Source organism: Pelecanus crispus, chromosome 4 (genome assembly GCF_030463565.1).
Source record: "Pelecanus crispus isolate bPelCri1 chromosome 4, bPelCri1.pri, whole genome shotgun sequence".
Lineage (NCBI taxonomy): Eukaryota > Metazoa > Chordata > Aves > Pelecaniformes > Pelecanidae > Pelecanus > Pelecanus crispus.
In genome coordinates, this window is record NC_134646.1 from 57,441,721 (window position 1) to 57,462,748 (window position 21,028).

At 35.9% G+C, this 21,028-nt stretch overlaps 1 protein-coding gene across 6 annotated transcripts in view; it reads left to right on the plus strand.

Moving 5' to 3' along the window:
• The window catches only part of FRYL (FRY like transcription coactivator), a 148,319-nt gene that overhangs the window by 58,764 nt on the left and 68,527 nt on the right, over positions 1-21,028 (plus strand). For 4 of the 6 annotated variants that reach the window (XM_075709549.1, XM_075709550.1, XM_075709555.1 and 1 more), the window contains exons 7-22: positions 504-584; positions 1,058-1,226; positions 2,296-2,388; positions 5,411-5,509; positions 6,977-7,078; positions 9,894-9,938; positions 13,228-13,331; positions 13,976-14,084; positions 15,070-15,156; positions 15,825-15,996; positions 16,552-16,684; positions 16,937-17,044; positions 18,389-18,626; positions 19,274-19,459; positions 19,557-19,643; positions 20,440-20,708. In XM_075709549.1, the coding sequence (XP_075565664.1) occupies positions 504-584; positions 1,058-1,226; positions 2,296-2,388; positions 5,411-5,509; positions 6,977-7,078; positions 9,894-9,938; positions 13,228-13,331; positions 13,976-14,084; positions 15,070-15,156; positions 15,825-15,996; positions 16,552-16,684; positions 16,937-17,044; positions 18,389-18,626; positions 19,274-19,459; positions 19,557-19,643; positions 20,440-20,708 (2,082 nt within the window). The remainder of the gene's footprint in view (positions 1-503; positions 585-1,057; positions 1,227-2,295; positions 2,389-5,410; positions 5,510-6,976; positions 7,079-9,893; positions 9,939-13,227; positions 13,332-13,975; positions 14,085-15,069; positions 15,157-15,824; positions 15,997-16,551; positions 16,685-16,936; positions 17,045-18,388; positions 18,627-19,273; positions 19,460-19,556; positions 19,644-20,439; positions 20,709-21,028) is intronic. The other 2 variants (XM_075709551.1, XM_075709552.1) reach the window with 2 other exon arrangements.

Consider the following 21,028-nt stretch of genomic DNA (forward strand, 5'->3'; position numbering starts at 1 on the left):
TGTGTACTTCAAAATACTTTGTGTGTATTACCAGCCTGTGCTTGATTGTTGCGATTGAGCTCCTTTGCCTCACGTGTAACATGTTGGTGATAACATTGTAAATGAATACTGATTGCTATCTTTAAACCGAAAATATATCTTGAAAGAACACAGCTGTGTTCAATATAATGCTGAGTTTATTTTGCTTAGAATACACAGAATGATTTGCATAGCCAGCCAGAGTAAGAAAAGTCTGAGTTTGGATAACTACAGTAAACTTCCTATGCAGAATATGTCTCTTATGTTCACTCAATTAAACTACATTGCTTTAGAAGTCACCCGTGCATTTTATGCTTGACTTTCATTGGTTTTATGGTAATAATCCGCCTTGCTATGGAGCAAACTTTTTGTTTGTAATTGAGAACATGCTTGGGGTTTAAAAGAACAGAGTTGTATCTAACACCTGTTTTGATGGGTTTTTTCCTTTTTTTTTTTTTTTTTTTTTCCTTTTCTTTTCTCTTTAGGTATTCAGGAACCAACACTGGGAATGTGCATATTATTGCAGACTTATATGCAGAAGTGACAGGGGTTCTCGCTCAATCAAAGTAAGTTCAGTCTCTGACTCTTCTTGCATTTGGGGAGAAATGACTCTAGACTTAAAGACGATTTAATCTAGCAGCGTTTATTAATGACTCCAGTAACTAATCCCTTAAGTGTCAAGTGTAGTCAGGCGTAGTCTGGCATGTCCATCTCATGTTCCAGCACAATAAATTTGAACAAATCAAGAAATAATCTTTAGTACCATACTGAATTGCTTTGCTGTCAACTTGTAGGTGCAGGGAAAGGAGGCCTGGTATCAGTCAATAGTTGTTGTTCAGTTAATGAGTATATTCTAATGTGCTGAATCATAGGCACTCTTAAGTGCCTAGATTTTAAGTGTCAGGGTTCATCTTGCTTGTGTTTCTTTTACTGTAGGTGCTGTTATCATTAATGGACTAAAGAAATTGGTTCAAAATTATAGACATGATATACAAGTAACTAAGAATGTAAATAATTGTCCTCTGTATCCCTTATTCAGGTTTCAAGCTGTTAGGAAGAAGTTTGTCACTGAATTAAAGGAACTGCGGCAAAAAGAACAGAGTCCTCATATAGTACAAAGTATCATCAGTTTGATTATGGGAATGAAGTTTTTTCGAGTAAAGATGTATCCCGTGGAGGATTTTGAAGCATCATTTCAGTTCATGCAGGTAAATGAATATTAAAGAAAACTGAAATGAGCATAATTTTGATTGTTTAAGTCATGAAGCTACAACGATGCGTGCTGCGATCAGTCGCTCACTCTACTTGTGTCGTCCTTCATCCTTTTCTGTTTAGTTCATAAGTTCTCAGAGGCATGAATCATTTGTTTCTCTGCGGTTCATGAGTACCTGGCATAATGAGAACCCGCTCTCAATTGTCTCTGTAATGTGGCAAACCTTTAATATATTAATTTATTCAAGACGAAATGAAAATGGGTAACAATCAAATAATTTTCTTTCTTTATGAAAGCAGTGGGTTAAAGAAAAAAAGTTACTTTTTTTAACAGCTGAGATGCCAAGAAACACTTTTGTTTAAACATTTCAGTTAATTTTCAGAGACTGAAAATCTCTTTTCTTTGCTTCTCTTGATTGTGGATTAAAAATTGCCTTAATGAATAACTCGCCCATTCCACAGTAACTGAAGTTATTGTAACTGGGTCATAAGTTTTATTAGAGCTATTTAACAGCTGTTGACATTGATCTCAATCCTGAAAAAACTAACATACACATAGGTGCTTTAGATTGTGTCCAGAGTGGTCAGTTTGGTATAGTGGAGTAAGCATACATGTGTATGGATTATTTATTTCTCTGTAAAATTTTCTTTCCATCAAAATCATCTTGAAAATGAAAATGAGTATATAAAAAATAAAATATTATTTTCTAATCATTTCAATAGAGATAAGACGGGTTTTTTTTAAACTTTAGAATAATCTGAGGAAAACTGTGCGTATTTATATTCTTATATATTCTGAGTACTCTTTATATTCTGAGTAGAAAGTAAATAGCTATCTGGTATTACAAATGTCCTTTCAATTTCTTTTTAATTGCTGGGGAAACAGGTTTTAAAGTTTCTAATGTTTTGTAAAGTTGATATTGTCAAGGAATATAAGACTAACTTAAACACATTTCGTGTTTTAAATTCAAACTGGCAATTAATGTGATACTGCCGGTGGTTTTTATGGCATAGTGACATCTGTCTTCTTTTTTCTAAATGTTTTTCTAATGCTTCCTTACTAAGGAATGTGCTCAATACTTCCTGGAAGTAAAAGATAAAGATATAAAACATGCACTTGCTGGTTTGTTTGTGGAAATTCTCATCCCTGTGGCTGCTGTAAGTATCTGTCCCACCCCCCGCACCATTCCCCTCACTTTCAATTAGCCTCTCATTGTTAAAATTGCTTCCATTAATCCTCACAATATTACATTTTTACAGATTCAAAAAGATTATTAAGTAAATTACAAGCACCTACATAACATTTTAAAGGGAAATGTGTCAGTGTGATTTGTATATTAGCTAGTTTCTAATCTTTTTTCAGAACTTCTTAAAATTGTCTGTTTTCTAGACCCTTTTATCACCAGAGCAATGTGTAATCTTATGCCTGCTCTAAAAATTTGAAACTTCCTTGGTTTAATAATTTGTTCAATCAAGGGTCCCACTGACTTTATTAGTCAAAACCTGTTCTTTCTACAGTAAACTGAGATATGTAACATTTTTATAGTCCGATAGAGTGTGAACTCCTATGCAAGAAGGAAGAATGTAGGTTTTGGCTAACTAAATAAAAATTGTTTGTAGAGGTGAGTATCCACTAGATGTAATCCTTCAAGAGGAAGAGCAGTCAATCATCTCCTGTATATGTGTTAAATCTAAAGCCAGAAATTGTACTCAGCAGCCATGAACAAGAAAAAACCCTCGCTATCATCACAGTGTTGGATGTACAGTGCCTGTAACGCTGCTTGTAAGAATGCTTTCAGTCAGGACAGGTTCTCCCCCTTCCTCCCAGGCCCCACTCAGTTGTGTAAAGCTTGGTCAGCAGGTCAACCAGAAGTTAGGGCAGCTCAGTGTACCTCAAGTTGACCGTTTACCACAAGCTCAGAAAGTTTCATTATAGTAAGATGGATACTTGCTGTGATTGTTGTCTAAAATGGTAGTTGTGTTAGCAAATGCTAGGCCACAGTGCGTTTGGCACACTGTCCTGAAAAATGGCAGGTCATGGCTCCATGTTACGACCGATTATAGGGGCATATCTTGCTCTATATGGAGAACTGGGACATGTGGACCCTGTGTTGTAGAATGGGATCTACAAAGACTAGCACGTGAGGTGGGGATTCCATCTAAGCAAGCTTGTAGGAAAAGAAAGATAAATCTCTCTGAACTCTGCATCCTTTTTCAAATGGTCTGCCTTGCCCTGAGCCATGGGGAAACGGTTCTCTCCCTTCACTCGTCTCAACCTTGTTTTTTTTAAAAAAAATTACGAAGGTGACAATCTTTCTCCTTCAAGCATGAGCACAAAGAGGTGGTGTTAGCAGTAGCTGTTTATTGACTGAAGTCTGGATCTTACCTGGGCATACCACTCTCCTAGAGAAGAGTTTCTTGTCCTGTTCAAGAGTGAATGCATTTGTTGTTTTGAACTCCATGGTTGCTCGGCAGTTGGGGTGGGGTGCGTAGTGAAAGTACTTAGCATTTAGGTAAACACAAGTATTAGTTTGCAAAATCATAATTTAAATATAGTGAAAACTGCACGTACGGTAATGAGGCAGAAGCAGCATTTGGGAATTGGGACTATCTGGTGGTAACCGCGGAGGCACGCACACTGGCTGTGCAGAGCACGTGTGTTGTTTTGTGGATTGCTTCCTACAAGCATAGCCTGAGTCAGCGCTTTAAATGGTTGGTGGGGGAGGCTTGATCTTTCCTTCTGACTCATTGAGTCTCTAATCATTTCATGCAAATGGAGCCTCTTAAATAGAAGTGGAGAGCCCCATCCCAGACTGAGATGCAGTTCAGAGAGTTAGTCATTCTCTTGGAAGATGTGAGATGCAAGTTTGAATCTTTTTTGAAGCAGATGAAGGAACTGAATCTAGATTTTTCTGTATCTTGGGTACAGAAAATTGCTTAAGTGAGGAAGCTATTGCGTTTCAGCATTGTGACTTCTTTGCTGTCATTCTCTTGCTTAGTCATTCAGGCATTTTTAAAACTATGACCTGATTTGGACCCTGCAGGTATGACAGGTGACAGCATATTTTACAGTAGGCAAGTTAAGCCCAAGGTTATATCCCAAAGCAACAGTGTGGTGCTGGCAACAGCTGACTAATTTTTCATGTGGAGCTAGCGGGGTACTGATCAATTTATAGCTTAAGAATAAGAAAAGATAAATAATTTGGGGGTATGTAGGAAATTATTTAAAACATAAGTACTTTCTCAGTTCTTTCTTTTTGGATTTGTACACATTACAGAGATACTATACACTATTTTTTATGCTTCCGCCATCATGAGTGTTTTCAGAGTGTTCTTAGCAAGGTGGATGTGACATATCTTTTAATAACTTTGAATAATAAAAACTAACAAAAAATTACCTTATATTGTAGGGAAATTATGAGTATAGAGGATATCTTCCAGAAAAGCCAACCCCCTCTCCAACACCCCACCCCCCAATTTGATAAATAAAGCAGAAACACAGTATAAAACAGTAGGTTGAGAATAATGTTTAAATGGATTGTCATGGGGATCCAGAGAGAAGCCTAAGAGTCTTGCAGGGGTTTTGACGAAGAAGGTGGCTGCCTGCTTTGTGGAAGGAAGGCTATTCTGTATGCAAGGACAGAGTGGGTAAAAAAGATGTAGGGCTCCATGTATCTGTTTCATTAATTCTGAAAGCTGAACAAAGACTACTCACATGGTTGGTTGGCTGGTAATCCTGTGTATCATTTCCTAAGTTTCCAGTTTTCAGAACTGGAAGACATAAAAGAAAAGGGGAGCATTGAAGAGGGGAACAGTGAAAAAGTTGTGGATGTTATTTTTTTAAATACATGAAGTTATGCTTTTAAAGAGTTTCAGTGTAGTTCTTATTTGTTAGTTGGTGGCAAATACTTTTTCTTCTTTAAGTATGGAATACAGGCCACATTCTTAAAATAGCGTTTTTTAATGGGTTTTGGGGTTGTTTTGGTTTTTTAACTGTATGGTTGTAGTGTATGCCATGATTTCTTATGCTTCATTTTGTATTTTGGATAAATACACTCAAATACTTAATGCGAGATTTGACTTTTGAATCTTCTTGAATTCATGAACATCTTAATGTATACTTAAATTGCCTTCTGTATAAACTTTTAAACCCATTTATGTGTGTATTTTTTTTTAATAGGCTGTTAAAAATGAAGTGAATGTGCCATGTTTGAAAAATTTTGTGGAGATGCTTTATCAGACTACCTTTGAATTGAGTTCAAGAAAGAAGCATTCGCTGGTATTTTAAAGAAATATTTCAACTCTATTTTGCTCATCTTAGACTTTTAAGCTAGTACATTATGTGAGGAAAAGCTAACAGCTGTATTAATTTAAATCTTAACTCCTCAGCTGAAGTATAATTAAATTCACACTATGTATGTGCATTTGCTCTAATTTTGATTTGTTTCTCTGTGAAAGGTATGTGCTCTGTTATCTCTCTTGTGAGACTGTCTGGAAATCAATGCTTGGTTTTGATTATTTTAGTGGGTTTTAGCACAGAGTTATTTAACCTAATGTTTCTTCTAAAAAGAACTTGCATTCAGGGAGTCTGTGTATTTAAATTATGTTTAATTAAAAGATAGAAGAAGATGGAAGTGTCAGACAAGACTTTTACAGCAAAATAGCAGCTTAATGGCCCTGGCTCTGCCTGTTTTCTCCTCTCCTCATACACTTTTTCTTTTTCCAATATTTGTTATTATCTCTTTTAGATATTTATATCTGTGGGGTTTTTTTCCCTAAGACTGAATCTTAGCTTTTCCGCTAAAACGGCATCTTAGCAAGGATTTAAATGTCTTATTAATGCACTTTGCTGGAAATGTAGACCTAAATTTTGCATTACAATTGGCATATTCTAAATGCAAGTGAATTTAAAATGATGTATCCTCACTTTCACGTTAGGGACGAGCTTTACATTCTGGTATTCTGAGCATGTAAAGCATATGTCATTGTATATGGTTAAAATCCTTGTGTAAGAATAATATAAAGTAGTTCATGTTAGTATTCACAATGTCATTTTGTTTATGAAGTCAGAAACATTGCTACATCAAGATTACAATTTACCTATTCATCCTCATTCTTTAATTTTGCTCCATAACAAGATAATCTGCAGTCAGATTCGGTATTAATCACCATTATGTATTCTGTTAAAGTATGTGGTGTTTAAACAAATCTTATGTAACTAAAGCAAAGCAAAGCAAAGTCATGCTAGTCTGCATATTCACAGACTTTATTAGCTTGTGCTTCATTCCTTACTAAAGTAGACCTTGAGGAGAAGTAACATTTCTGACAACCTAAAGTCTGCCTCAGTTTTTACTGAGTTGATGATGTTTTTCCTGAATATTCTTCTTAGAGGCAGTTCCCTCTCCCGGGATGTAGGACCCCATGAATTGAATCACGTGGCTGCAAGGAAAGAGCAAAGGGGGAGATCTGCTTGCAGTCTTTGTTTTGGGATCAGGCCTTGCTCTAGGGGAAGAGTTTACCATGGTCCCACTGCCCTGGTCTTACACCATGAGCTCTTACAGCACGTAGGTTGTACCCAGGGCACCATGCCTGGCACGCGTGTGCTAGTGCAGGGGAAGGGCCGCCGTGCAATGCTAAAACTGTGGGAGTGAGAGACAAGAACCGACTGTGTGTCTCATTCTCGATGTACAAGACTTGGGAGGTCTGCAAAGAGCAATTTGATCAATTCTTTTTCCCCCCTACTCAGGCTTTGTATCCATTGATCACCTGCCTGTTGTGTGTCAGTCAGAAACAGTTTTTTTTAAATAACTGGCACGTTTTCCTGCAGAACTGTTTGTCACATCTAAAGGTAAGAATCCCTTTCAATTCAGGAATTGTTGCAAATCAATAGCATTTATTCCGATAAGTTCTCAGCATTCTCATGCCAAATAAACAATGAATACTTGGCTGTTTAAAAGGACACTGTGATTTTCTTTTTTTTTTTAAATTAAAATGTCTTAAATTTCCATTAGTATTAAAATTAGTAGTAAGTTTTTGTGATGCTATGTAATGCTGGAAATAGATGTGGCCCCCTTGGGGACCATCACTTTTATTGAGTAAAATCTGCAGGAGTAGTATCTGCTAATAAATGCTATTTATGCCAGAGAAAGTACAAACTGTAATTCTTCATGTGCAAATTATATGTGAGAAAATAAGTGGCTTGTCTACTCCTCCAGGTAGAATGTATAGTAAGTGCAAAATTTCTCTCCTTGTTTGCTTATTTAAGGAATAGAAAATGAATTGGGAGTCCAGAAAAGAGATTATATCTGCAGCCTGTGATATATATTTTCCAAATAAAAATTACAGTGTCCCTTTAACTCGTGGCTTCAGTTGATAGCATTGTAAACATGAGTTGATTGATAAAGAGATCAAGATACTTAGAAATCAGGGATTTGTTTTAGTGACTTTCTTGTAGCGTTAATTGTTGTACATGTTCTTTCTTTAATTTTGATTAACATAATTCATGATTTTGCCTAATGTATTGATTGTGATAATTTTAATAAATTCTTTGATCCACCTTCACAATATTCATTCTGGTTAGGTATGAGTGACAGTTCCAAAGCTTATTAGTAAAATATGTAAACCAGCATGAAGTCAAAAGGAAACACGTTTAGTTGCTTGGATTGTTTTTTAAGGATCATTTTGTTTTCATGACATAGACTCTTTCACACTTTTCTGTTGCTTCCTGGGTTTTTGTATATTTTTCATCTAACATTGCAGTTCTTTTGCAATATTTACCTTGATTTTTGTTCTGTTGTTTACTTTGCTTATGGAGGCTGCTTTTGCTTTTGTTTTTAAAGCTTTAAAAAAATTCTTACAATCTAGGAGTTGCGTTTTTCTGGCATAATGTCCATTGCTGATAATGGATGTATTAAAACTATAAATGCCAGTGAGTTTGGTAGTTGCTGAGCATGCATTTTATATTTTACTTAGTTTTGTTAACCACTAACAGCTTAACACATTTACTGTAAGGCTCTATTCAGTAAAAATTCTACATATGAATTTCTGCAATTCAGAATTTGCAGTGTTCTGATGCAGTGGCATCAATGAGTTATTTAGGATTTTCATGGCTTGATTTAATTTGGCCCACCAAATACTATTGGTTTTTTTGGTGCCTACCTTTTTCAGAAACTTTGTTGAGTTTAATCTTGAAAAATACACCCCCACTGTCCTCATGTGTCTTATGAATTAATGTGTTCCTTTGTTTCTGAAGCCAATTAAATGCATGCACTCTGTAATAAGTAATCTCATTAATTTATAAATCTGAATTTCACAGCAGTTTAGTCTTTTAGATTTCCCCTTCCCCATTTTACTTCCTAATCTCCTAATGACTGAAGTTATTTCATTTGCAGTTACCTAAATACATAAAATGCAATAAGGATTCCAAATCCATTGTCTCTAATGTCTTTGTTATTTAATAAGGTAATTCTGAGAGTTACTGGGAGATACTTTAGAGTACTGAAAAGGTTCATCCACCCGTACCATATTAGTTAAAAGTAACACATTAACGACTGAAACAATGACAACACGTAGACTCTGTCGCAGGGATATTCTATGAAGAGTAGAGGCCTGTTAGCAAGTTGCCAAGAGGTAACATCGGTCATGGATTCATGGTGCTCACTTTATTCCCTGGCGACTGCCCAGTGCAAACTGTTACCTAGCAGTGAACACCATGCGGTCACACTTTGGTGACACAAGTAAGCAATTTGCCATGGTGCGAAAGCGCCCGTCTTTGCAGTTGCCCCACGGTACCTGATGCATAGTATCTTCATACCCTGCCTTACCCTGTAGTGTTTCAGTGCTACGTTATACTTGATAATACTCCTGAGAGTGCTCTGAATCCTAATCCAGTACTAGCAATATTTATTGCCCTTGTAAACAATTCGTACCGGGTTTCAGTGCACGCTACCTTTAGTTATCCTCAAAGCAGGCTTATTGTGTAGGGAAAACATCCTAGCCTTGCTGAAAGGAGGAAGCCTAGGAGTCTGGACCGATGCAAATAGCAGATGAGTGAGTTGTAAGAGTCAGTTTAGACTGGGAGTGTACCAAAGGGTGTTCCTTGGTATACGTATAGCTGGCCTTGTCCCGTAAAGCGGTTGGGTTGCTCTTTCAGCATTGAGCCCAGCAGGGCATTTCTTTACACACTGTAGTGTAGGCAAAATTCTGAATTTGTTCAGCAGACAGTAACACTGGGTCAGTATTGTAAAATGTTTTGCTTTTTTTGACTAGTATTTAGATAGACTAATTCTAGCTGGTTTGTCAGAAAGCGGATAGATTCTTGGATGAAGCTGTGTTGTCGTGGTATCTTTACCACCTCTTCCGGGTAGAGGAAGGAACATTTAAGAAAGCTGCTGAAATGGGAGAAAGAAGTGATGCAGAGTGATAGACACTGTCAGGCGGAAAAGAATAATTTTTTTTCACAGTTTAACCTTAGTGTCTGTTACCACAAAACCTTGAAAGCTGGAGGAACGTTTTCTGCCACTATAGCAAAACCTGTATTTCTACTGAATAGAGTTCTTACTAGACAGCTATCTGTTGTTTTTGTGCTTTTTTTTCATCTAACATGCATGTGCCTTCCATTCTCATGTTTGTTATGTTTTGCTGTCTCACGTTGCTTTATTTAGATGCCATCTAACAACAGTATCAGAAAACAAATAGAAACATTGCAGGTGAGTTAATACGTTGTTATAACTCAGTGAAAAGTTGCTTTGTCTCATGTAAATACTTCGTTTTGGTTTTTATGTTAATTGTATTTTGTGCCTTCCTTTCTTTGTAAGATTGCTGTTAGTACTGTTAAGAAGCAACAGGACTAAGAATAGCTAATGTTTCAAAGATCGATCTTTCTTGCCAGGGAGTAAAGGAGAAAGATCAGAAAATTATCTAATATCAGTTTTTCCTTGGGGGTGAAAATGTGACTTTGTAAGATTGAGTATCAATATCACAGGTGGTTTCCCTGAACAGCAGTGCATGTTTCCACAGGAAGTAAACTACCTATTCAGATGTATGTTTTTTTCTGTTAATTCATTTCAAAAAGTGTCTTGCATGCGAGCAAACTTGAGAACATTTTCACAATAAAAAAATGTGAAACTGATTTACTGTAACAACTTGCAGTGCACTAACTTGAAAGACTTTTACACTGTTGGTTTTGCAGGTTTTAAAAAGTAGGAATTGTTTTAGTTCAGAACAGAAGAAAAGTTTAACATCAGTATTAAAAAGTACTTTCTTCAGTAAGTGACTACATTTGACTAACATGGAAAAAATGCTATTTTGTTTCTTGCCTTCATTGACATATGTTTCATTGACTCGTCTTAATGTGTCATGTAAGACCACTATAGATTTGCTCTTAGGTCTTTGGGTTTATAACAGAGATATAGTTCTTAACAGCCTATTCCACAGTCTGCTGATACAATTTATGTTAAAAGTTTTAGGATGTTAAACAAAACTATGTTGGGGGGGTGGGGGGGGAAACATAGAGTGCTTTAAAATCTGACAGGCATCAGCTAAAAAGACTGAAATTCAGCCAGGTTGATGAATTACATACTGTGTTCTAGTTGCAGTAATCTCAAAGAGAAAAGGAAATACTGGCATATTGACACCAAGTATACACGAAGTGTGCCATAAATTAGACCCAAAAAGCCATTTTCTTCTAGCATATTTGTTTAGTTCCTAGTTATAGGAAGAGATAATGAAAATTTTCAATGCTTAAGAAATTGTAAGTACTGCTGTAGTTTCTAACCCTTTTTAAAAGGTGAATGCCTCCTTATACCTTTTTTTTTTTTTTTTTAAACAAAGAAGCAAACTTTGTCATAACTAATCAGGAGTAGCTATTGTTGGATGATAAACCTCCTAACAGATGGAATGTTGTTAACACATCGTAAAATATCTGCTACCTATACCATTTTTTTGATTAGATGATTGAAAGCCAATAGTAATTTTTTGTTTTTCTTCTGGGCCTGTAAATGCCTGTATCCCCTTTGGAATATCAGAAATAAGAAAAGCAAAGCATTACTCAGTTCTAGACACCACGTTTCAGATAGACTTGGATAATGCACGTACCAGTGAATTCACCAGCCTACTTTGAACATCAAGAACTGTTGACCTGTAGATTAAATATGATGAGTAATAATATAATGGTTTTTTGCTGTTTAAGCTGATTAAAATCAAAGCTATCACAGTCTCACCCTCTTGTACAATTATGCATGATTGCTTCTTCCTCACAGTAGCACTGCTGGCAAATTAACTGGACAGTGGGACAGTGATCTGTCTGAATACTAACCAGGGACAGGTATAACTGTTTACTAGTTAGATTTTGTCCAGATCACCTTCCTAAATTTACCCACTGCCTAGTTGCAGGTGTGCTAATTCAGAGGCGATGGCAGGAACACATTGATGAGTGTGAAGGGAGGGTAGAACAGGATTATCACTGACGTAGACTGGGTTAAGTCATTCCCTCTAATACTCTGATAAAGAGTCATGTATGTTATTTGTCTGTGAAGTACCACTTTTGCTTCTGTGATTTTGATAGGCTTTTAGCCTCTCTTAAAGTAAGCTGCAGTCAGAACCAATAGTCCCAACCAACCCGTGTTAAAGCCATCCAAATCACTCTCCTTTGTATAAGTCTATTGCACGGACATGGCCGTGCAATTATTTGGATCAACTTACTGGTGTGAGCTGGACGTTGTTACTGCTAGAGTCAATGCAAAGGGTGGGACTGTGGAGGAGGGAACCAAGGATGAGACCATCTCCTTTTGAACAGTATGGTCTTAGATGCACTTACACCCTTTGTGAAATGGCACTCCGCTTGTCCTGGTGGGATAAAGTAGTCTGCTATTCTGACTCACTGGCTTGTGGCAGAGACCACAAAATGTGAAATTAGTTAGGTTCAAGCTATCATATAGATATGTCTTGAAACAGAGAGACTTCACTGGAGGTGGGGAAGGTGTGTTTTTTGGGGTTCTGGTGTTGGGTTTTTGTTGGGTTTGTTTGCGGGGGTTTTTTTTTTTGGTGGTGTGAGTTTTTTTCTTTTGGTTTGGGTTTGTTTTATTTTTCTTAAACTGAGAGAATGCCTAAAAAGACAACTGGGAATCATTTGTTCTGTTCATAAGCTCGCGCTTAATGGCCAGTTCCAAGTAGCTCGCTGGACACTTCAAGATTATAAATACACCAAGAATCCCTAGTTGGAAAAGGGATTGCTGGAATTGGTACGAAGAATGTTAGTTACTTACTGTTTTACACAGTTTAAGAGCTAGAAGAAGCAAAACTAAACTCCTAGTAGCAGCTTTAAGACAAAAAATAATTGGTTGTCATACAGTGCATAATTAAACTGAATTATGCCACAAGATTTTATATTAATTCAAGAAAAAGCTAGCTTAATTGTTACAATAAAAATTCATTGGAAGTGAGTAAAGGCTAAGGCAGCCCACAGGAAATGGCTAAGTTGGGTGCCTGGAGTGCACACCCAGAGAAGCATCCTTGTGTGCCTGCCCTGTTTTGCATTCTCTTCTTCTGCACCTGCTTACCGTCTGCTGTTATAAACTGGATGATGGACTTAGACTTTGTACCTGATCCAAAGCAGCTACTCCGATGCTTTAGGCAAACTATAAGTTATTTTACTATAAAGTAGGTATTCATTAGCAATGGCTTTTTGAGAAAACTTCTTGGAAGCAATGCGCTCTTGGTGTTCATTTCAAGAGGAATATGTGCTTTTTAGTTACTCCTCTGCTCTCAGAGATGTGTAAAATAATTTGGAATTACTAGTTAAATATTCAGGTAGTTTTGGAAATATGCAATACAGGGTTGTTTTTATGAAAACACATTACAACTTGTAGTCAGTATTAAACATATCAGTTTTCATTATTAAAAAAGTTTGAAAATAGTCTCAGAAGTCAAAAGAGTAATAATAGAATTTTCTGAGTGTCTTACAGGCACCAGTAACTGTATTTTTCACTTATTTTACAGAATAAAGATCCCAAAATGTCCCGAGTTGCACTGGAATCTTTGTATAGGTTATTGTGGGTTTATGTTATTAGAATAAAATGTGAAAGCAACACTGTAACTCAAAGGTAAGTTCATTATGCCAAGGATTTTAAACTATTGGTTGGTGGGATTTTTTTCCCCTAGTGATATCAGAAGAGATCTTGAAGCCAGCTCAGGGATGGTCTAGTGAGGTAAACAGGGGAAAAAAGACTTCATCTTAATAGAGAAAACCAGAAGAACTTGATTACTTTGATGAGGAGAAAGAATAGACTCTACGATTGTTTCTGCAGTCATATGCATGGATGGGAGAGCAGAGAGATAAGAAGCAGGAAATTTGTTAAAGTTAAAAGGCAGTAATAGTACCAGAACAAATAGGGTATGAAGTGGCCATCACTAAGTATGGGCTGGAAATGAAAATATTTTCTTTATAAATTAGCACCATGAGAATTTGGAATAGTCATTCAGATTTTGCCCCTCCTCCTGACTATTACTAACTAGTTTAAAACAGGATAACAGGGTCTTGGTTGCTTTATAAATGAACCCATGGTACTGTTGCCTGTGATGGTACAGGGCTGTACTTTCTGTAGGTCGTCCTACCTGTCATAGGCTTTTGTATTGTTTAGTAGTAACCCCCCCCCACTCTGCCAGATTTGAACTGCAACGTCTATGCTATTATAAAAAGTTATTTAATTTTTTTTTTAAATTTCTTTTTGTTTCTAAATTCTTGTAGCCGTCTCATGAGCATTGTATCAGCACTTTTTCCAAAAGGATCACGTAGTGTGGTCCCACGAGACACACCTCTGAATATATTTGTGAAGATTATTCAGTTCATTGCTCAGGTAAGAATACGTCTAGGTAGAACTATAAGAATAGGATGAACATTATTTGGAAGAAATGTAAATTTAAGGTTAGTTTTTGAAATATTTGCACTGAATTAATGGTCTCATATCTCTAATAGAATTTCCCCAAATATGTATACAAATGAAATTACTCATTCTGTTTCTACTAGTGGCAAAATTATTTTACTAAAACTTCAATAACTGTTGGGTATGAACATTAGGATGATTAATATTTACATTTGTATTGCACTGTTGTGGGGGAGTGTGTGTATATATATAAAAATACACTAATATAATTATTATATTCCATTATAGTATTTTTATAAGGGACAAAGCATTTGAACAGTAATATCCATTTATATTTAGCCTGGAGACAAGCTTCTGTAGACAGAAAAAATATGCAATGCATGCAGTAGTGTATAGCTAGTATTGTATTATGATTTATATTATTTTAGGTGCTTCTGCTGTCCTAATATCAAAATGCAGGATATGATCTCACAAGATAAACTCTCATTCATCTATAACCTTATAGATTAGAGATATGTTTTCCTGTTTTACAGATAGCTTGTCTGTGCTTCAGCTTCCAAAATGATTTGCTTTTGGTCATAGAGGGATGAGGCAGGACACACAACACTTCACTGTTTATATTTGTTTCCTAGGGCTCCTCTTTTTATCACTAATTTTTAGTTATCGAAAACAGTTCAGCTCATTTGTAGACATGTGTTTGACCTGAGCAGAATTGTCTGGGAATTTTTTCAGGAGAAATGGTTCAACCATATCAGGGGATGAGCTGTGTTAAATTATATTATATTTAAAAAAGAACATTAAGTCATAGGAATAAATAGGAAAAAAGAAATATTTTTTAAACTTTTTTATTTTTTTAAACTTTTAAGACATGATACCCAGCTCCTGTGCAAAGCCAAGAAATTAAACTATGCATATTAACAAAAAAGAGATGATCATATCAGTCTGTTTTCCTTTATAGGAACGTTTGGATTTTGCAATGAAAGAAATAATATTTGATCTTCTTAGTGTTGGAAAATCACCTAAAACCTTCACTATTAATCCAGAGGTAAAAAAAGCTCATTACTTGCATGCTGTGAGAACAGGGTATTGGAGGATTTTTTGGGGTAAAGTGGTTAACTATTTTTGAACCAGGATGAAGGCAGATTAATGAATATCTGAAGGGGTGTTCTGCTAAAACTAAAGAAGTAATTGTAGTCATGCACAATTGCTTGTTCATTTCCAGTGAGTAAGCTAGCAGCAATACTACAGTTCAGACTCGTTTCAACAATAATTTCAGTAAGTGTGTGTGAATTTTTGTTCAAGTGTAACTGTAAAGCCTTTTCTCAGGGAAGTCATACCTAGCTCTTACGGTTCAAGACCCAATCTAACAGATAAGACATTTAAGCAATGTCTGTCTTCAGTATGTCATTCTTGGGATTCATATTAAAACCTTTAGCACTCTGTATTATAAAATATTCTGTATATTAGCCCATGCCAAGTCAGTTAACTGGCATCAGAACTGTGGGGAGGCACTGAAGGCTTAAACTTTATTCTTGTTACTTTCATTATCCTAATATGTAATATTTAAATAATGCCTGGCCTACTGGAACCGTACTGCTGCCTGTTTAAAAAAGAGGAGAAACGCAACGCATGTTTTGCTTCATCTGTGTTACTTTAATGTTATCATTTCCTCTGTTTTCTCTTTCCTTTTTCTTCCCTTTTTTGCTATTGAAGAGGATGAATATCGGCCTTAGAGTCTTCCTTGTCATAGCAGATAGCTTGCAGCAGAAAGATGGTGAACCACCAATGCCAACAACAGGAGTTGTTCTTCCCTCAGGAAATACTCTGCGTGTGAAGAAAATTTTTCTTAATAAAACGCTGACAGATGAGGAAGCAAAAGTTATAGGTATGTTGTATTCTTTTCGAAGTTGGCATTCCAATATGCACATGTTCTCAGTTACTCTCAAGCAGTACAGTTGTGTAACTTTATTTCTGTATTTATTTTAATTGTTAGTGAGAATCTAATAATAGTCTATTTTAACAGAATTTGATTCTTTAGAGAGGACTGCTAGACAATATTGACTTTCTGGTGTCCGAGACCAAATCCGTGGCTTTTTTTGAAGTGTTTTGCACTGCCGAATTGGCACAAAGAAGCCTGAGTGCAATTAGTGTGTTGAATAGCATGGCAATTTTTGTTCCCTTGCTCAGAATTGAGAAAACAGAAAAGCAACTAACGGTTGCTTCCATGTTTATGTTTTTTCTGAAAGAAACTTCTACTTTCATATAGTACCTCCTACTACTCATTTAACATGCATTTCTTTTGACACTTAGTGTGTTTCATGTCGTGTTTTGTACAAAAGAAATTTGTCCTAAGCTGAATAAGTGGCAAATATTTTAATAAAAATGTGAAAATTAAATGAGAACAAATGAAAGAGGTGATCGGAATTCTTTGGCTTTTCAGGAATGTCCATATACTACCCTCAAGTCAGAAAAGCGCTAGATAGCATTCTTAGGCATTTGGACAAAGAAGTTGGAAGGCCCATGTGCATGACTAGCGTGCAGATGTCCAATAAAGAACCTGAAGATATGATTACGTATGTATTGAATTACAGTATTTTCACTGTCACAGTTACATCATGTTATTTTTATGCTGTAATGTTGCAGATACCATCATTAATGCATTACAATTGTTGGCTTTTTACTTGACTATTAAATGAATGCTAATTTCATTAATTAATGATAAAAATTTTTGTTAGGTCCTTAGTTTTGACATGAAATTGAAAATATTTGTGGTGTACTGAAGTAGATTTTCCGGTTGTTTTGTTGGTTATAAACTGTTTTTGTAGGGGTGAGAGAAAACCTAAGATAGATTTGTTCAGAACTTGTATTGCTGCTATCCCAAGACTGATTCCAGATGGCATGAGCAGGACTGACCTCATTGAATTGCTTGCAAGGTAAGGGAAATGAAATTCTGCTCTTAGTGGATGTTCTTTTTTAAATGCTGTGTGTGTAAGAGTTTGTCAGTGCACTATGTAGTGTGAGTCCACTGCATACAGAATCCATTCTTCCTATTCCTGCCTACCTTCTGTAGTTGGTCAAGTGTTACTGGCCAGAGTAGCAGGAGGTAAAAATTTATCCTGAAGATCTTGCACTTATTTTTAGAGAGAATTTTTTGAAAAGCAGGAATTTATTTCTGTTGCTTTGTTTTTTGAACTTGGCTTATCTTTTTGTTACTATCATTTTTTCCCCTTTTTTCTTTTTTTTTTTTTTTTTTCCCCTCTCCTCCTTCCTATTGCTAATATTGTAAATTATCATAAAGGCATTCTTGTTTGACATTACCAAAATGTGAGACAGGCACTTACAGGAAACTTTTTTTCTTGTTCTCTACTAATCCTGCTTCCTTTTTCCATTTTTGTGATCCAACACTACCCATATTCTTCCAACTTTTATCTCAATTTGAATTGAATGTGCCTTATCAGTACTGATAAGTAGTTGAGACAACTGGACAGCCAGGTGTTTGCAGGTGGGTAAACTGAGCATTCAGTGAGAATACGTAGTTGTGGTACATGGAGACAGTCTTTATGTGTTACTAGAGTGATAAACCTTCCTCTTTTTAATTTTTTCATTTTTAATACAGGAATGGTCTTGGTGCAGAAATACAGGATAACTTTTAGCTTTGAAACTATCGATTCATTTGCATATAATGTGTTGAGTTACGTATATTAAAAAGTTAGTAATAACGTGAGAGATTTTTCTAACACTTTTTCTTCAGTGTCAAAAACCACATAAAAGACATGAAATATTAAGTAATAATACAGTACTGGGTAAGTTTCTTCTACCATAGTGGGCTGAGACATATTTTTAAGTATATATGCGAAGGGGGTTTTTGTGAGTTTTTTTTCTCATATCCAAAGTAAAGCTGGTTTATCTGCAAAAATAATCTGTTCTTTTCAATTTTCATTTGAAGAAAACAACCTGTACATCACAGGGTGGCTGCCTACTGAGCTCTAAGGTGGTTGCTCAGATGCATGCGAAGATGCGCTTATATGAAACACTTGACTCTTGAAAATTATTTGTTTATACTAAGTTTTGTGAAGTCTTGCATTATTTTGCCATGGTAATAGCGCCTTCTGTTTAGTAGCCAGTTTCAGATGTATTCAGTGCAGAAAATGCATCTATGTGGAAGCATCCTACATTGTACAGTAAAAAAGGAAGAGTTAATGCCAAGCTTTAATTTATAGAGGCTGGTTAAGAGTATGCCAATCTAGGGTGATGATACCGGTATTTTTTCTAAACAGGCTGACAATTCATATGGATGAAGAGCTTCGTGCCTTGGCTTTCAATACTCTCCAAGCATTAATGCTTGATTTTCCAGATTGGCGGGAAGATGTTCTTTCAGGATTTGTATATTTTATTGTGCGTGAAGTGACTGATGTCCACCCAACACTTCTTGACAATGCAGTAAAAATGTTAGTGCAGCTCATAAATCAGTGGAAACAAGCAGCCCAAATGCACAATAAAAACCAAGATTCTCAGGTATTTCTAAATAAGGTCCTTTGATGTTAAAACGTGGTTTGAATCTACATACAGTTTTATTGGTAGGCTTTGTTGATTTTGTTAAGTAAAAATTCAGCTTACTTTCTTACAGTGCTTGAAGATTTTTACACCTATTATTTTAAATCAGTATTTTTGTCAAAAAAATACTTTAATATTACTAAGTATTCCCTAAACACTCATTCACGGCCACATTTTTTGCTTACATCAAAAGTCATCATGTGTAAATGCAAATATATTAAGTAGGAGTGGTTAAAGAGTAGAAGTAGAAAAAAAAGCACCATTTTTTTACAAGCAAACAGAAAGGGTTCAAATAATTTAGCTTTATACAGTCCTATGCATTAAGAGTATTACTTATTTATTTTTAATTTTGCCATCACTGCATCATTCTTGTGAGAAAGTGAAATAAGAAAGACTTTCTTGTGATATTTGTTTGGACTGAATTCAGAGAGATACTAAAAAAACAAAGTAGCTGATGTTATGCCATTCTCATAATGCAAAATTTGACTAGTAGCCAAACAAGGTCTAAATACCTTATGATTAATTCTGCCGTCACCCATAATGGAACTATGGCTTGGTTGTGTTTACTTTTTTCTTAATTTGCTTAACTTCTGCGATCTTTTTCTTAGCGTGGTGTACCCAATGGGGCTGCCCATACCCTTCCTCTGGAGAGGACCCTTTATTCCAGTGTGTTTCATGTGGTGGAAGGCTTTGCTTTGGTCATCCTTTGCAGCACAAGGCCTGCCACCAGGAGATTAGCTGTCAGCGTTCTCAGAGAAATAAGGGCCTTGTTCACACTTTTAGAAATTTCTAAGGTAAGAGTCGATGACCCATTCTTGTGACTACCTCATGAAACTGCTTTTCTATTGACTTTCTTTGGGCTTTTTATGTCTTGTGTTTTGTCTTTCGTAGGGTGAGGATGAGTTGGCTATAGATGTAATGGACAGAGTAAGTGCTACTATCCTGGAGAGTTTCATACATCTTACTGGGGCTGACCAGGTAGGAGAGTTATTATGTTAACTTGGATGTAAGGTGAGGTAATTCTGCAAAACTGTCCCAAATAAATTGTATGTATTTTAAACTGATAGTGTCACTATGTTCACGCTGACTTTATCAAAAATTTATCACCTTAAAAAACCCAACCAAACAAACAAAAAAAACCCAACTCAAAAAACTAGAGGGATGTTGTAAGGCTAGCACCACCATTGTACGCTTTCTGGTCAATAGTGTGTCCCTGTAACCACCGTATACATGCAGACAGCTATATCTATATCTGTTTTTTCTCATCTTGATAGATTAGAAGTTCTTTGAAGCAAAGACCACTGCCTTTTTCTGCAGCAATACAGTGTCTCATAGTCAATGTGAAAGCTATAATAACTTATCATCCTTTATCCACGATGAAAGCTCTAATAACTGTTAGTAAATAACAACTGAATTCCATATAGTATCAAGGAGAAGCTCTTCTGATTTTAGGTTTAGGAAACAAGTTGGAATTCAGTAGTAAGGCTTTTGGAGTCCAGAATCTTTTGGAAGAATTAAGTCATCATGAGCAAAAGGGCCTTTTTCTAGAATTTACTATTTCCTAATATCCAGTTCCTTCCCAAACAGCATGTTTATATAACTGTCTACATTAAGAACCTCTGTAAAAAAAACCTGTAAATTAAGTAATGTGTTCTGTCTATTCCGAATGTGGTTTTGACACTAATACCTTATTAGATATTTAACAATGAAGAATTTGTTATTTAATATACATGGATATTAAATATTACCTTGTTCTCTTTTTTTATGCACACAGACTACTTTACTGTACTGTCCCAGTTCAATAGATTTACAAACTCTGGCTGACTGGAATTCCTCCCCAATCAGCCACCAGTTTGATGTGGTCAGTCCATCACATATATGGATATTTGCACATGTGACTCAAGGCCAAGATCCATGGATTATAAGCCTATCAAGTTTTATGAAACAGGAAAATCTTCCAAAACACTGCCCAACAGCTGTAAGCTATGCTTGGACGTTTGCTTATACCAGACTCCAACTGCTGTCTCCACAAGTGGATATAAAGTAAGTTTATTTCTAAAGTAACTACAATATAATATATTGAGTATTCTTTCAAGATTTATCATCATTGTAATGTCATTATGTTTCAGTGAGGTGACATATGCACTGTTAGTATTTTCTGAGGGTTTAATTCAGCTTTCTATGACAAAAAATTAAAGCAGTTCTATCCGGAAAAAAGTTATCTGCTGTAAAGATGAATTAATTCATGGTTTTGGCCATGTTGTAGTTTAACAGATTTGACTGTAAAAACATACATTATTGATGTACAGGTCTATTCTGAAATATTTATTCAGAGGTTAGTGTGTTAACAATTTTGCAAGCAA